Raw genomic sequence first — 17954 nt, 5'->3', positions numbered from 1 at the left:
TTAGAGGTTACCAATAAAAACAAGGTTTCGTATACTCTTCTTCTTATTATTCTTCATTTTCCTGACGTTACGTCCCTAGTGGAACCGAGCCTGATACTCAGCTTTATTAGTTATAAATACAGGATATTAAATAGGAATTTTCTTTTATAATACGATTTTTAATAACAGAATATTTCTTCGACATATCTTTGAATTCAGTTATTATGAATAAATAAATTTAATGAAAAAAAAACCGTCCAAAAACATTGATTGAAATAAACAATTTTTTTTTACCATATGCTTTTTTTGTCATCGAATGAAGTTTATAAATTGTGCGTTGGGACATTAGTAAGTTTTGTGGTAATATCTGTAGTTTTAACGTAAAACATTTCCAAAAGTGCATTAATTTAGAATGGAAATCTTAATTTTTTAAGCAAAAAAAATCCTTGATTTTCTGAATCATAAAGTATTGTTTTTACTAACACCCAACATGCATGTGAAAAATAGCGAAATTGAAAGGTGAGAAGCAGGCTTTGTTCTAATGTGGACGTAATGCCGAAACTCAGGTGAATCATTTTGAGTTTGGAAAATCTGGTCATCATCTTGGATTTCGACGCCATCTTAGTTTTTAGCAGTAGAATGATTTTTTACCATCTCAGCGCTCTTCATGTTTAATTAATTAAAGATCTCCGTTAAAAAACAAACAGATTCTTTATTTCTTATCCTATTTTAGCTGTTCAACAGATTGTTCATTTCTATCAATGGTTTTAGACCAAATAAATGAAAGAATTAATGCTATTTTTCAACTCGCAGATATGCAGAACAATCATTCAGGTGGCAAATAAGCGTCAAAAAATTCTACTTGTTAATTTATTTTTGAAGCTTAGGGGCTGGCTCTATTCCAGTAGGGACGTAACGTCAGGAAAAAGAAGAACAAGAAGAATAGTAAGTGTAACGGTGGCATTAAAATTCAACATATTGAGTGTTATCAAGGTGAAAACTCATTCTACTACTTAAAACCAAGATGGCGTCAAAATCCAAGATGGCCGCCAGATTTTTTCACTCTAAATAATACTCCTATTCTTCATCTGACTCGAAAAATACACCAACTATTGAAAACTTGTATTTTTGTTGTACCAAAAATGATGTTTGCATTGATTGCACTCGCCATATACGTCAAAATCGTGGAACATGTTTTAGAAAATCGTTCATTTCATAGGGTAAATACCATTGCACACCTAGTTTCTGTAGCCTATCTTACGCAATTTTTCCTCAGCTTTCTGATGGTGATCTCAGAATTCAAAACGAGCGGTGCGCTAATGGTGAAAAAGCGATTTTTGTAACAAAATTCAAGATGGCGGCCAAATTCAAAATGGCCGCCGGATTTTTTTTAACTTCAAATGAAAGCTATATCCTTTCTCTATACGATGCCAATAAGTTTGGTTTGTGTTCCAAGGGAAATATGAGACATATCACGTGAAGAAATACCCAAGATTTATCAAAAAATGGGCTTTTTTGCAAACTGTTTAGCTAGCTGGCGTACGAGGGGTCCACCAATTTGAGAAAACAAAAAGGACCACCCTTAAGTTTTATCGAAAGCTAGCGATCAGAGACATAAAATTGGAATTCTAACGATGGGTGCCGATGGCGGCCTGGTTTCAGCGAGAATTGCTCTGATATGATTATGGTTATCTATCTACAAAAAGAACGACAAACTGGAGTGTGAAAATTATCTTGCAATCACTATCGTAAACGCCGCCTACAATGTGCTATCCCAGATTCTTTTTTGTCGTCTATCACCTATAGCAGACGAGTTCGTGGGAAGTTTTCAAGCAGGTTTCATCGACGGCCGCTCGACAACGGACCTGATCTTTTCCGCGCGGCAAATCCTCCAGAAATGCCGTGAGTACCAGAACCCTACGAAACATTTGTACATCGATTTCAAGGCGGCATACGAACGTATTGACCGTGTAGAGCTAAAAAAACACTAGGCAACGGACAACACGAAACACCCAATAATCCAGTGATGAATTTTTCGTTTGACGAAAAGTTTCCACCGACTGAAGCGGGAATCAAACTCACACCCCATGGCACAATACGCCTAAACGACTGACGCCGCTAACCGCACGACCACGAAGTTTACTCACTAGCTATGGAAGGTCATGGACGAGAACAGCTTTCCCGGGAAGCTCACACGATTGATTAGAGCAACGATGGACGGTGTACAAAACTGCGTGAAGATCTCGGGCGAACACTCAGTTCGTTCGAGTCTCGGCGGGGACCACGACAGGGCGATGGACTTTCGTGTCTGTTGTTCTATATTGCGCTTGAAGGTTTCATGCGGTGAGCCGGACTTAACAGTCGAGGCACGATTTTCACGAGATTCGGACAATTTGTTCGCTTCGCGGACGACATGGATCTTCTTCTTCTTGGCATTAACGTCCCCACTGGGACAGAGCCGGCTACTCAGCTTAGTGTTCTTATGAGCATTTCCACAGTTATTAACTGAGAGCTTTCTTTGCCAAAGTTCCCATTATCGCATTTGTATATCGTATGACAGGTACGATGATACTCTATGCCCAGGGAAGTCAAGGAAATTTCCATTTCGAAAAGATCCTGGACCGACCGGGAATCGAACCCAGAAACCTTCAGCATAGATTTGCTTTGTAGCCGCAGACTCTGACCAGATTTGTTCACCCGCCTTAATCGCGAAGCAACAAGAGTCGGGCTAAAGGTGAAAGCGTCGAAAACAATGTACATGCTGGTAGGCGGAACTAAGCGCGGCAGAGCCCGCCTAGGAAGCAGTGTCACGATAGACGGGGATACGTTCGAGAAGGGGGACGAGTTCGTCTACCTCGGATCCTTGTTGACGGCTGACAACAATGTTAGTCGGGAAATACGAAGGCGCATCATCAGCGGAAGTCGTGCCTACTATGGGCTCCAGAAGAAACTGCGGTTAAGAAAGATTCACCCCGCACCAAATGCACGATGTACAACACGCTCATAAGATCAGTACTTCTCTATGGGCATGAGACGTGGACTATGCTCGAAGAGGAATTTGAAGCTCTTGGGGTTTTCGAATGCCGAGTGCTAAGGACGATCTTCGGCGGCGTGCAGGAGAACGACGTGTGGCGGCGAAGGATGAACCACGAGCTCGCTCAACTCTACGGCGAACCCAGTATACAGAAGGTGGCCAAAGCTGGAAGGATACGCTGGACAGGGCATGTTCCAAGAATGCCGGACAACAGCCCTGTAAAGGTGGTGTTCGCTACGAATCCGGTCGGAAAAAGAAGGCGTGGCGCGCAGCGAGCTAGGTGGTTTGAACAGGTGCACCAGGACCTGGAGATCGTGGGTCGCAGTCGAGGATGGAGAGAAGCGGCCATGAACCGAGTGAATTGACGAAACATTGTTGGCGAGGTTTTATCAAGATAATTGATGTAAAACCAATAAATAATAATAAATCTTCGAGCTGTTTAGTAGAATACCTATAAGCAGATGAAAAAAACGAATTTTGTACTATACCATTTAATTCCACTAGAGTTTGTATCCTTTGACAGATACGCGTATTTCGACCTCAACTGTAAGGCCGTCTTCAGTGTCGTGTACTAGACTCGACTAGTACACGACACTGAAGACGGCCTTACAGTTGATGTCGAAATACTCGTATCTGTCAAAGGATACAAACTCTAGTGGAATTAAATGGTATAGTACTAAATTCTGTTTTTTCATCTACTCGAATAAATAAATAAATAATTATGGTTAGTGCTTTAAAAATCTTTATTCTGTACCTTTGTTGCGTTATCTACTATAACATGGCTTCTTTTTATTGACACTTGATTTTGCATGGGAAATATCACCCATCATTTAGATTTGGAGTACTACATCTGAGAATATATGACGAAAGAACAGAAGATCAAAAGATAAGAGATCGAAAAGACAAAAGTTCAAGCAGCGAAAAAAGGAAAAAAAAGTCGACTCTCTTTTATAGAAAGAGAACGATTTCTCATTAAGCAAATCATTTTTGTCCTTTGAAAGTTTTACCTTTCGACCTATTGTCCTAAACCCATATCTGACAATGTCATAATACTGCAGACTAACCTTCATTCTGATTTTTTTATCAATAAGTTTCAACAGTTATGTCAAGAGTTTCAAAATCACATATCGCTACCCAAAGCTATCATCTCTTTTATGATGAAGTCCATTCTATCGATCGTTGGTTCCGGAACGCATTTCACCACCAGCCGGAAGAAATAGCCCAATTTATTTTGCGGATAGGACGAGTAGCTAACCATTAAAGTTCCCTTCTTAACCATTTTCTCCTTCAGTGCCAATGTAACCTAAAATAAATACATCTGTTAATTATCTGATCTGATGTAGTAACAACTAAACAAAGTTGTATTGTTCAAACGAACCTTGTAGACCTCAGACCACCACTCTTCGGTTTCTTCGTCAGGAGCGCTCAATTGCAGCCGTTTCGGAATGAACCAAAAGCAAATGTTCGTGAATTGATACTCCGATCGAACGGGTTTGAAGTGATCGTTTTGGATGATCACAGCATGGAAATATGTTGCACAATCCATTGCGTTGTCAACGTACGATCTGAACCAGGCTGAGCCACGTGCCTTAAGCATGAACCAGAGTTTGAACGCGTCAATCTGGAATCATCGCAAAAGAAACAAAATGGTACAGTGGTCGACATTATCGGTATATTTATCTTTATTAGAGTGGCTGTTCGCCATTGGCGAGTTCTTCACTCAGTGGTCAACATTCGTTTAATTGAGTTTCTAAAATGGATCACAATTTCCTGGATAATTATTCCAACGGAATAAACAGGGGACAAAACATACTAATCAGGAACAAGAAACAGACCATAAATTTTAGGAACATTACAAATTAGCTAAGTTTGAAACAGCATTTCGTGCAACATGCTCACCAGATGACATCACCAGTTTACACCATGGGCGATGGATTTTAATGAAATTTGTTCTAAGTGTTACGTCTGTTTGTCTGTGCTTCTAACCTTTTGCTCCATGTTGCCATAACGTTAAATATAAAATCATGATATTTCATGACAACAACTAACAAAACTTGTACAGTTTTCGAAATTTGATGTAGGGAAAAGTGCAGTAAAACATGTTTGGACTGGTTAATATATCACCTAGTCATGGAAGTGTTAAAGTATAAGGAATGGTAGACAAACCATGTCACGTTAAATTGGGCCTTTTTCAAAAACCCTAACATAATTTGTGCGTAACTTCTAATCACGAACAAAACAAATTACAACATGCTTTACATAAAGGTTGAGTAAGAAAGATCGCTGAGTGAAGCTAATGTCTTGGTTTTCCAGAAACCTTTTGGAAAAAAATAACTCGGCTAATCGAATGTAGACCACTATAGTACAGACAAACAGACGTTACACTGTAGAAATTTACATCGACCAAGCTTCAAACGATTATTTAAAATTTCTTTTGTTACACCCCTCACAACAAGAGACGCGCGCATCGTATTCACACTAGCGCCTTCTGCAGGTCTTGTTGCACGCAACAATGACACCAGAAATGTACGATGGATCTTAAAGAAATGTGTTCTAAGTGTTACGTCTGTTTGTCTGTGACTGAAGTGTTTACGCATTATCTCCGTATCATTAAATTATAAAAATAAATATCTTATCACCTTTCTGCTGCACTGAACGCTCATGTCCCCAGTATCGTACGCAGTGTCGTAGTATTTATCGATCTGAAAAAGGTACTCCGCACATGCCGCATTACATCCCGCAAGCAGTCCGGTATGCTTCATCAGAAACATCGCACACTGCAAAGGAGCTCCCAGCATCTTCTGGGGACACAAAGATACGGAATCTGCTCGCTCCAATCCGGCCAGTAGGGGTCTATGGCGTTCAGAGAATAGAGCTGCACAACCCCAGGCTGCCTGTATATGAGTATGGTCGAGAAAAGAGCAAAGGATTAGCTGAATTAATGAACCCCTCGTGACATCGCACAGTGCTTCGTCCCTTGGACAAAAGTCAAAAAATCAACTTTCATATTCGAAAGAATCAAGTAGGCCATGATGTTGACATATATTTTGAGCGTGTAATATAGATACTAGAAAGTCCGTGCGCTTATCAAAACAAACCAAAACACCAGGTGTTGACAAGTTGTTTCATCGTTATATATAATTTATTGTTTTTGTGTCAATCCAATCCCTTTTTAATTCGCTTTATTCCCATACTAATCACATTTTCAAAGTGAAAGTCGTTAAGGATCGTGTTGAAACAAGTAAGTAGGAGTCATTCCATTTAATTTTCTGTGATATATTTTAAAAATTGTGGAAAAAGATGCTTCTGAACAATAAGCTCTTTAATACAGAAGAAAATTAAAACTCCTTTCTTATTTTAGCCCATACAAAAAAGTACCTCAAAGTACCTTTCTGAAATCCACTTTAAAATAAAATTTGAAGTATTTTTCAAATTCTGAAAGTGATTCCAGCTGCATATGTTTGCCGATTGTATGTCATTTTATGATTTTTAAGTTATGCTGCCACAATCATCAATAAAGATTGTTTCAAGTAATGGTATTCTGCCAATCCACGTATTCGAAAAAATCATGTTGTGGATTTCATGTACGGTTGTTATAGCACTGATTCTTTCTCCCAGATATTTGAAAACAAGTTAAATACGTTTAGCAAATTTTATTGCTGCCAAATACACCAAAAATGGGGTAAACAGAGAAGATCATACGATATTTTTGTGAAGCAAAACTCCGACTGATTAGCAAAGCCAGTTTTGCTTCCGCGCCAATAGAAAATTGGCGATGCAGAGTTTTCCTATTCGGCTGTAAAGGTTGGCATGGGAAGGCCTTTCATACCGTTCAATGAATGTTCAAGAAAAACCTATGTTTATCTTATCAACAATAATGAACCTGAAGAGCTTGCGTTCGTAGCCTATGTATCAAATTGTTTCTGACAGAAACCCACGACATTGTAACTATCTTTGTAGAAAAGAAGATAATGATTCGATTGATATGTTTTTGGATGATCAATAGCTGGTAAATGAATTGTATTGCTAATAAAAATAAATTTTATATAACCTTTTTTATTGGGTTTGATTTTAGTCGTTGGAATAATCCGTGCTTTAATATGTTTATAAAAATTTGGTTATTAAGACTCTTTTACATTTACGCATACCACATACATCGTTTATGCAAACGACTCAAGTACGTTTCCATGCGTTTTTATTTTAAACATTTATTTAAAATCGAGCACTGTTCTATGGTGTCAAATGTAAAACGTGACGAATAAGCCACTTATGCCATTACTGATGTAATATGTGTCATTCATGCCAATAATGAGATTTTTTGTGTATAACGACTTTCTCCTTAACTTTTTAGGGCAAAACCGCATTAAACATCCAGTTCTGACTTTTGTCCCCAAGTGCCATACGTTCGAAGCACTGTGCATCGTGTCACCACATACATCAACGTGCAACCAGATTTGATGCTGCTGGCAAATGTCGGCGACCCGGTTCAAATCATCGAACGCACCAAACACCGTAGTGCCCGCCGTCACGGATACGATTAGTGGTTTATCACCTTCAGCAATAGAGCGCACGATAGCCACCTCCAGCTCGGTGGTATCTATTCGGGACGTGGCATCTGTCCTAACTCTCAGCACGTTTTCCTCGCCCAGGCCCAACCAGTTCGCGCTCTTCGTTACACTGTAGTGAGACTGTTATAAATCGATCGGTTAATTTGAGCAAGGTGGGTTCACTTTCACTGGCTACACAGTACAATGCACACATCTTGGCTTTGAGGATGACTTATTTGAATTTCAATTTACATAGAAAGATGTCAAGGATGTTCAATGTCCTTTCAGATGTTTACTAGCTCTTGAATCCATTTTATATATAGTATTTCTATAGTCTGGATTATATTTAAGACTAGTGGTCCCGGCAAACTTCGTCTTGCCATCAAGTAGGCTGTAGAAAAGCGCTAAGGATCGTCCCGTACAAAATGACAGTTTCGTGCACCCTCGTTTTTTTAACTTTCCCGGTGAATATTCTGGGATTTTTATACACGTAAACACGTCGGAACCCTTGACGAAGAAAACGAAGAAAGAATCATTCATATCCGTTGGCCCGTTCGTGAGCCATTTCGTGACATACAAACACCACTCCATTTTTATTTATATAGATGACACATTTTGAAATTCAAAAACGTAATAATTAGTTTTGTTGAGTCTTCATATTTCTACAGGTAGGTATTCTATTTTCTACGGATTCTGTTATAAGGCTTTGAAGTTTACATATACACGACGAAACACGAGTCAAATGTACAAATTGAAATTAAAACTGCGAAAAGAAACCATGTGCTCCGGTGGGGATCAAACCTACGACTCCCTATTCGCTAGATGGGCGCTTCAACCTACATGCTGCGGAGCCCCTTGAGAGACCCCGACGCTCACAGGCGAACTGAACTCTATTACCACAAAGTACATGGAATCTTTATTGCGCAGATGAAAATTTCTTCGGATGTATGAAGTACATTTGTCACATACATCGAAACGAGAAACATCTCTCTCGTTTCGATGTATGTGACAAATGTACTTCATACATCCGAAGAAATTATTAGACATCAGCATCGTGATCAATCGCTACCTATCAAGCACTTGTAACAAATTCCACGCACATCTACGCCAAGATATCAAAATTTCAAACTCTGAAACATTTTCATAGCTATACAGAACATGAAAGACAATATGTTGAGTTGTATAAAACACATAAATTTGATTGAAAATACCGTAAAAAACATACCTGAAAAGTTGCATAAAGTTGATATAATTTATTGGAGGGAAATTGAGACATTTAACAACATTTTTATAAAACTCCTGTATCATAGTTTATCAAGTGTAATGTCTTATTCGGTAACTAGAAGGGTATTAGATGACACTGTTATGGGCGGGTTTAGTTTTTTCAAACGAATTATTGGTTCATTGAAAACGTATTTTTTTCAAATAGGTAGTCACATTATTAAGGTGTCGCGTTACGAAAATTGCCTAATTTTTCACATTGTAAAATGAATACTTCTCTTTGAGATGTGAGTATGTCGTTTTTTTTTTCTTGTTTTTCACTAAAATCTGACCAAGTAGGGGGAGATCCCCCAGTACCGGACACTTAAGCCACTAAATTCATAATTCGTAAAATATTGGTTTCATGTACTCGTGTTACTCATTTATGATAAATATTATCATTTTTATAGTGTACAAATATAAATTTGAAAATATAAATTTAAATTTTGACATTGCATTTTGATTATGTTTTTTAGTACCAAATTGATCGACCTTGAAAGGTGGCACCCAATACCGGACACGATCTGGAAATGCCTCGAATTCTGTAAATTTGAACATCATTGAATGTGTTTACTATAGGAGTAGTATATAATTTCCAATTCAATGCATTTGCAACATTTACAAGAACAATTTGAGTATTTCTTAGATAGCAAAATGTACATAAAAAACCTCTTTCTTATATGATGAAAAATAGCACATTTTACGATGTTGTTCTGAATGTTCATTTTCCTTATTTTTATTGCATCTTTGATACCATGATCGACGGAATCTATGAAAAATGAATGTATTTTGCGACACTCGTGCAATAATTACAAAGATATCATATAACAAATCAGGCTGTCCGAAACTGGGGGACCGGAGGTGCTTAACCAAAATTGTAATTTGTCCATATTTAGTCCAATTATGGTACACAATACATTCAGACTATCAAAAAAGGATTATGTTCGAATATGCTTGCGTGATCCAAAGTATTTTTTCATATTCAAAATAATTACTAAATAGGCTCAACATTAAGGCAACACGTAAATTTTTTTGAAATTTTCAAACTTTTGTACTTTTTTAAGAAGGCATGCATATTTCAAAGATGTGTTATTCTACGCAAACATTAGTCTCCATAATAGCTTCCTTTCCTTCTAATACACCATCTTGATTGGACCATGATTTCTCAATGTTTCGACTTTGTCCGGTATTGGGTGCTGTCCGGTACTGGGGGATCTCCCCCTAACTTTGGTTTTTTAATGATCTCGTTGGTTAGTAACCCAAATATTATCAGTCAGGTGCCGTTTAGTGCAGGAATAGTCTCTTACGTGTTGTGGTAAACAACGGTAAACAACGTGGTTCTCCGGCGGATAATCTGGAATATCCGTAAAAATGGTCAATTCATGAAAATTATCCAAGACAGCTGAGGTTTTTTTTGCAAACTCATCAGAATTCCTTATTATAGAACGCAATATATTATTTGAATTGTTCATGGGCCTAGGTGGTTACAATAACGGCCTCATCCTAGATCACTGCCGTTTTTTTAATATATCAGAAATCAATTACTAAACATAACGGATGATTGAGATTGTTCATGGATATAGGTGGCCACTATAGAGTTCTTAAGAGGATCTGGAGCAACCGTAAAAATGGTGCAAATCAACTTAAACACACGTAGTTTTTTTTTTTTTCAGATCTTCCGGATGTCTTGTCATGACATTTGTCTATGTTGACATCCATCCTTTGTGTTGTATAATAATGTATTTGATTAATTTGGCAATAAACTTCGGTAATCAAGGTGGTCTTTAGACATGACCAATTCAAATTATACGTGTATTACAAATTTTATATGTGTTCTATAATTATGATTTATAATGTGCTTGAAAAAAAAACAAATGCACAGTGATCCTGGATGATCCGTATTCTTCAGACCACCATTAGAAAATCCTAAACACCTACACACGCTTTGTCTGAACCAGCAGATTATAAAAATCGAATGTACATCGGATTTTTACTCGCTAAAGATCAGTATTCGGTCCATATTTCCATAATCGGAAGGTTTTAAAATATTTTATCGGTGAAATTTTTCCATACATTTTGTATGGGCAAATTTGGGCCACACAACGGGATTTCTATAAATTTGAGTACGGAAAATAGTTTAAAAGTGAAAAAAAAAATAAAAATTTAATCCATAAAATATTTCAAAACCTGCTGATTATGAAAACGTAGACCGAATACTAATATCTAGCGAAAAAAAAACCCGATGAACATTCGATTCTTTAACCTCCTGGTTCAGACATAGACGGAAACATCATCTTCAATAAAGATCAAAGGGACAGTTAAAAAAATTAACCCTAAACAAGAGCAATTACCCCACTATACAACAGCTCTACAGATTTTTTGGCCCATCATTAGGAAGCTATTATGGCCTTCTACAAATTTCTGAAACAATATTCTTAAAATACTTTATTGAATCTTTTCAATATTTTACCTATTTATCAGATCCATTAACTACATTGTGTTATTGCATTTCGGCTAGTTCCGACAAACATAAACATCTATTTGTCGACTTTGACGAATGCATACTTTTCAAAGGACATCGTTTAAAGGTTAACATAATTTTAATTTACTATCAAATTCAATCATTCTACCATGTGTCAAAATTCAAGATTATTCGTTCCGCCATCCGAAGGCACTGTATCGGACACATTTTTAAAAAATCACAGAAACAATAAATATCGTTGCAAAAAATTTAGTCAAATTTCTATTGTGACCCCAAGCGCCTTCTACGCTTTTACTAAGCACGACAACCTCAAAAGGTTTCACAGAAACAGTAAATTTATTTTAACCGTATCGGATCAAATTACTTCACTGTGAGGCAGAATGTCGAATGTATTAAACAAATAACAATACTAGATATACATTTTTTTCCGAAACCTGAAAGCAACATTACCGATTTTGTCACTAAAAATAAAAAATGCTTTTTTTGGGTAACGCGGCACCATTTGCAGAACCCTGTTGAAAGATAAACGTTTCGCGACGCTAATAGAATGGAACCATTGAAATTCTACAATTATTCAATATTTTCTTCCAGATTGAAGCCACACTCTGGTTTTAATCAATACATAGAAGGATTGCCTGGAACAAACCCGGATTCTGAAAATTTGTATCAGAGCAGATATAAGCGATTATAGAGTGGTGTTTCGATTTTCATTGAACAATTTTGCACATCATTCTCTAAACTTAGGGTCAACAACATTATCAACGAATAACTGTTTGTATAGTCCTAACGATAAAATTGAAGCTGTATTTATTGTTAACGAAGCTGGTTTTCTTGTTAAAGCTACCGTTAAAAATGAAGCCTTAATTTTCCAGGAAAACAAAATATTCTGTTTCCAGGAAGTTGAATCCCGAACAAAATAGAAACCTTGATTGAGCGTACAACTCGTACTGAAAAAATAATCATTTAGCAACTTGTTGCATACATAACTATTTTGGCTTTATTTTAATTCTGTAGCTCAGATGAATGCCGAAACTTGTTTTTTTTTTAATGATTTTCATAACTGCCACATGAAAAACTTAAAACCTTGTTTCGTAGAGTTTTTGAATAAGGACTGTTCATTTTATAAAGAGGACACCTTTTGCGTGCTATATCTCTTTAGTTTATCAATGAAATCGCAATCGGTTTTCTGTACGTCGATTGTCAAATATTGTGTTGTTGTGATAATAAAAAAGCCATCAAAATAATGAAGTTTCACACGAATAAGGAACAACGTTTAGAACAAACAATTGTTGAAGGTTAACAAAATCAATGATTATTAGAAATTAACTGAACAATTCGGCAATCAATATATAGGTATATATATATTTTTTTTTTGAAAAAGTGCTTGTTCTTCAAAAGCATCATCAATAAGAAGCCTACTAAGTTATTTCATTTATTTATATATTTACAGTTATTTACAGTTATTTATTTCAAGTTATTATTGGAGCAGCAATTTTTGCAAAGCATCATCAATAAGAACCCTACTAAGTTATTTATTTCAAGTTATTATTGGAGCAGCAATTTTTGCAGTTATCACAATTTTCACCGCTTATTTAAGAGAACACATTTTTTTAGGGTTGTTCAAATGAGTAGAATTTTAGTCTTAAATTACGTCCTGATGGAAGAACTAATATTGGCTTTATATGAAAAATTATCTACGTCTTCATAGAGTTACTTATTTAGTAACCACGTCATATTTGAAGTACAATAGAATAAATAATGCATTATTTTCACAAGAACTCTTATTGCACAATGAAAATCAGCAAAATTGGCAACACTGCTGAAATAGAATTGAATTTATTTTCCATAGAGTAAGGTGGGGCAAAAGTCCGACCTTAGTGGTATAATCAAAGTTTCCAGGAAAACAATACTGTCCATAACTGCATATTGGAACAATCGAAAAAAGTAGGCATTGAGTAAATGGAACACCAAGTGTGCATTTTGTGGCACTATGGAAAGAAACTGAAATTTCTTAAAATTACCACTCAAAAGTGCTTGAGGCTGAAATTTTGTACAGCTCATATTGTATATTGGATGAATAATCAGAAAATAATTCTGATAGAAATTTGTTTGCTACTACATTACGAGGCTCATGATTAATCTCAATGTGACTGTTATGCGGTTACAATTACCAATGTGACAAAACAACTTGATATTTTTTTCGAATTTTTTAGAACGAAATCACAGATTTTAGTAAGTTGATCGAAAGTATACATCATTTGATGACTCTCCACGGTATCAACTCGAAATTGTCAAAAATGTCGAATGTGACTGATATGCAGTTATGGGCAGAATCAGGCATGCGAATTGTTAACACTTTCTACCGCCATTCATCGATTCAGCCAGTCAACCACAACACAAAGCAGCAGCAGCACCAATACCATCAGGCGCTACGCTACCAACGGTTCATACCGTTTTGATTCATATTACGGCCCCAGTGAAGTACTATTCATCAGAAAGCATACAAAATAAATCATTCTGTATGATTCCTCCGCGTTATCAAGCCTCCAAAACTCTTAGCTTTCGAATGGTGGGTGAAGATTTTGATTCCGCAACATGAATCATTTTAAAAAAAATAGAAATGTGTGTACTTTTCATGATTCTTATTCCGGACGCTTCCTCACTTTTGCCTTATATTCCGGACGTTTTGATTCAAATTCCGGACAGCTCATTTAAATCATAGATAGAAAAATCGTATAATCAATTGAAATCGTCAAACCATGAAATAGACGTCTAATGCAGTTCGGCAATATATATTTGATAGATATCGTTGAAAATGATTATTAAAACGAGCTCTGAAAGTGAGAACTTTCGAATGACAAAAATTGAAACATTTCGTTTGAAACGTTTCCCATACAAAGTAGAGTGTCCGGAATTTGAAGCTGTCCTTAATATGAATCGAAACGGTACACTGCTTGAATGTTTTTTGTCCTCCTCGATGACCGTTTTCGGGCAGCTGTTCCGAAGTGAATGATAGGAAAAAATGTTAAATAGTTCAATCGCTAATATTTCGCTTGTGTTTTCAATTATTTTAAATCTATTAGCGCTAACAACAAGAGCACAATCATTCCATTGCGATACATATAAACAAGTTCAATTTTATGCTGCCTTTATCGGGCAAAATTGCAAAACCCCGAAAACCGGAAAAATCGTGTCACCACTGTGCTCGAGTCATTTCGCATTCGGGTTGCTGCCTTTATCGGGCAAAATTGCAAAACCCCGAAAACCGGAAAAATCGTGTCATCACTGTGCTCGAGTCATTTCGCATTCGGGTTTGGAAAAACGTTGCGAAGAAAAAGATTACAGTTTTGAAGAGCCGTGACATTTTTTTTTTGTTTTGAACGGTCATGGTTTGCTTTGGACTTTGATGGTCGTGTGATGTAAATGTCGAGGCGGTAAATGTTTGCTCCAGTACTTTTCCCATCCCTGGGCAGAATAGCAGTTGAATCAAAACAAATACCTTACAGTGAACCTTCAACATATTGGATATAATTTTGCTGAACAAACTTGTGTCAAAATATTTACCCATTTTTAGTTACAACAGTTTCAAAATTGATTGTCTTAAACGAACTTTTGCCCCATCGGTGGGGTAAGAGTTCGAATCTAGTGTGGGGCAAAAGTTCGCTGGCTAAAACACAAAATATCGATCCTTTTATGACAGGCCGTTAGGCCGAATGCCGTTAGGCCGAAAGGGTCGTTAGGCCGAAAATAACCGATAGTTCTAATGAACCTAGAAGCCCACAATAACCGCTGCGAAATGCAACTAGAAAGAACAGCCTTCGATTAAAAGAAGGAAAAAACACTGATGAATGTGTTAGCCATTTGTATTAGTAGTAAATGATCAAATGTTATTTCGGCCAAACGACCCTATGATCAAATGTTATTTCGGCCTAACGACCCTTTCGGCCCAACGGCCCTTTCGGCCTAACGACATTCGGCCTAACGACCTGCACCCCTTTACACCAGCCGTAAACTTAAGATTGCCGAAATATACACACTAATTTTTCATCAAAAAATTGCCCAAAACAGGGTTAATTGTAATATACTCAAAAATAGCAGTTTTTCGCTAAACTGGGTGGAAATGTAAAATTTTGGTGATATTTTTCGCAAGATCAGACAAATTTAGCTAAATTTGAAGATAATATGTGGATTTTAGACAATTTGCAAATTTTTCCGTGAGTTTATACATGGGTCGAACTTTTACCCCGCTGATTCGAACTTTTGCTCCACTATGGGCCAAAAATTGTTTTCAAGCATTTATGCAAAAACTAATACACCTCAAAGCATCCTTATGATAGGCCTAGAAACGCCCTTACATAAAATATCGAAAACGATTTTATCTTCAATTGGAAAACGAAAGTTTGATCAAAAATAATAATATTCACGTCGAAAAACAACAAATAGTTATAACTTTTCCAAATCTCAATCGATTTTTATGATATTTGGAGTGAAAGTCTCTTATTTGAATAGCATTCGAACCACCATGCCATTTATAAGTTTTGGTTTGAATTGAGCTAGAAATCTTAAAAAGAAACTCTTACCCCACTCGAACTTTTGCCCCACTTTACTCTATGTTTATACATCAAAAGTTATTTTTAAAGCAACATTTACAGTGAAATTTATAATTACTTGTTCGAAAGTAAAGCTTAATTTATGAATACAAATTTGGAAAATGATTCACTTTGAAATTAAAATTTATAAATTATTGTAAGTAATTCACATTTTTGTATGTATTATATGATGAATGAAACCTTTTTTTTTAAACAGGCTTCTGCCAATTCGTGTCCCGTTTTTTTACTTAGATTTTACTTGAAAGATAATACATACAAGTGATTCAATTTAAATAATTTAGAAATGTGCATGCCATGTTTTCATTGCCCTGAACTTTTTATGATTGTGCACAAACTTCTAATCAGTTATGGTAATTGATAGATACAATTATATTCAAAATACTCACGTCTTCTGATGTGAACATTTTCAGCTTCTGACAACTGTACATTCCATGCTTTTTATTTTCCGGAAACAATCTATGTCTAGCCATAGCAGGAGCATACCTTATAAAAACAAATATTTCAAGTGAATATATGATGTCCAAAGATCATTTTTTGTTCAAACTTACATATTAGCCATAGATCCACCCGGGGTAAAAACACCTTCTCCAGCTTCAAAGCCACATAGCTTCAAAAAGTACTTCAAGGTAAACGATTCCACCAACGAAAATACCGGTGCAGCTTCGTAGGTAAACCTGTGTTACATTAGATTATCAGTTTAGAGAGGATTATAAAACAATTTTAATTTGGAATACCAACTGGCAAGCATTCAATGCATCAGTTGTCCACGAAGCAGCCAAACCCAACCAATCCGGGCCAGCATACATCTCGTGATGATAGTTTGGGTGAGCAGTCTTAATGGAATACCGAATAATTTTCCGCAGAATATCTTCCTGATTCGCTGAATCTAGTTGTGGCAAATCATTCCTTACCTCCAGATTCAGGATAGTCTATAAGAAGGTCAAAACCAGTATTTACAATTTCTTTAATTGAATATTGAATTTCCATATGTTACCTTCAGATCTTCAGGATGCTCGAAAGGGAAAATTTTATCCTTGGATGACGAATCGAATACATTTTCGGATTTAAGTATTTGGAACACTTTCGCCAACAGTTCGAGTTCCTGCATGTTGAAATCAAAACGAGGTGGACAGTCGCAGAGGACAAAATACAATGGTTCGAAATCCGTTGGCAAATTTGACATTTTATCTCTCCAGAAAATGTATCGCGGACGTAATAAAACGTGATAATTCTTTATGGTCCTTGGTTCACGTTGCGAAATAGGTAACATTGACCACTTTCGTGCGATGAACAGAATGCCTTTATAATCCTTTGTCTATCTTTTATGGTTTAGCAAGCAAGTTAAAAGTTTCAACGTCTCAATTTGATCACACGTCAACTTACAGTTTTGTAATCTATATAAACAAAAATAATCTATTATTTGGAGATAGTATGGGAGGAGCCGTAGAGAATGTGATTGCGTCTAGTGAAGGTATGAGGGAACTGAAAATGCCCAATTGGGTTTTTAGGGGTATGCTGCTAAAATGCTCCACAAAACTCTATGGGATTACTTGAGATTCCCTAAATGCAGTCCTCGTTTTTTTTTTCCTAACAAAACATGTCCAATAATTTGAAGAAAAATAAATGAGTTTCTAAAGCAAAAGCTTATGTTATCCTTACACAGGAAAATAAGGAATAATTTCGAATAACCTTTCTAAAAAAGGTCCAATGGTTTACATTTTTTTACAGTTAGAAGATCATCGAAATGTACAAAAAAGTTTCAAGAATATCAAGCAACGTTTTTATTATTTCTACCAGGAATTTAATCTTTGTGTACGCTAAGAACATTTAAATAATTGTTAAATTATTGCGGCGCTCATTTTAAATCCACATCCAGCGGCGGCGGTAACGCGCAGAAGATATGCGCGCAATTCAAGCGCAACGTCAAAATTCAAGTAGGCTTGGATATTTTCGTTCTTCATGGACGCAAATGTTTCAAATTTGATAAATCTGAAACATTTGGAGATTTTTATTATCGCCGCGACGGTAAATCGACATTTTCA

General features: G+C 36.4%; 1 protein-coding gene across 3 annotated transcripts; it reads right to left on the bottom strand.

Annotated features, from left to right (window-relative positions):
• Positions 1 to 3738: 3738 nt before the first annotated feature.
• On the bottom strand, positions 3739 to 17314 carry LOC5572794 (acidic amino acid decarboxylase GADL1). 3 transcript variants are annotated; one of them, XM_021846990.1, is made up of 8 exons: positions 16907 to 17314; positions 16647 to 16841; positions 16461 to 16586; positions 16299 to 16395; positions 7450 to 7701; positions 5653 to 5907; positions 4392 to 4634; positions 3739 to 4316 (listed from the first exon to the last, which is right to left on the bottom strand). In XM_021846990.1, the coding sequence occupies exons 2-8, from the start codon at positions 16658 to 16660 to the stop codon at positions 4134 to 4136; spliced, it is 1170 nt and encodes a 389-aa protein (XP_021702682.1). In that variant the 5' UTR covers positions 16661 to 16841; positions 16907 to 17314; the 3' UTR covers positions 3739 to 4133. The 3 variants fall into 3 exon arrangements, with proteins under 3 accessions (XP_021702682.1, XP_001654195.2, XP_021702681.1); XM_001654145.2 differs by having other exon boundaries at positions 16651 to 16841; positions 16907 to 17310; XM_021846989.1 differs by lacking the exon at positions 7450 to 7701 and having other exon boundaries at positions 16651 to 16841; positions 16907 to 17307.
• Between the last annotated feature and the right edge of the window lie 640 nt (positions 17315 to 17954).

Source organism: Aedes aegypti, chromosome 2 (assembly GCF_002204515.2).
Source record: "Aedes aegypti strain LVP_AGWG chromosome 2, AaegL5.0 Primary Assembly, whole genome shotgun sequence".
In the NCBI taxonomy this organism is placed as follows: Eukaryota; Metazoa; Arthropoda; class Insecta; order Diptera; family Culicidae; genus Aedes; species Aedes aegypti.
This window is presented reverse-complemented; position numbering and strand designations above follow the sequence as displayed.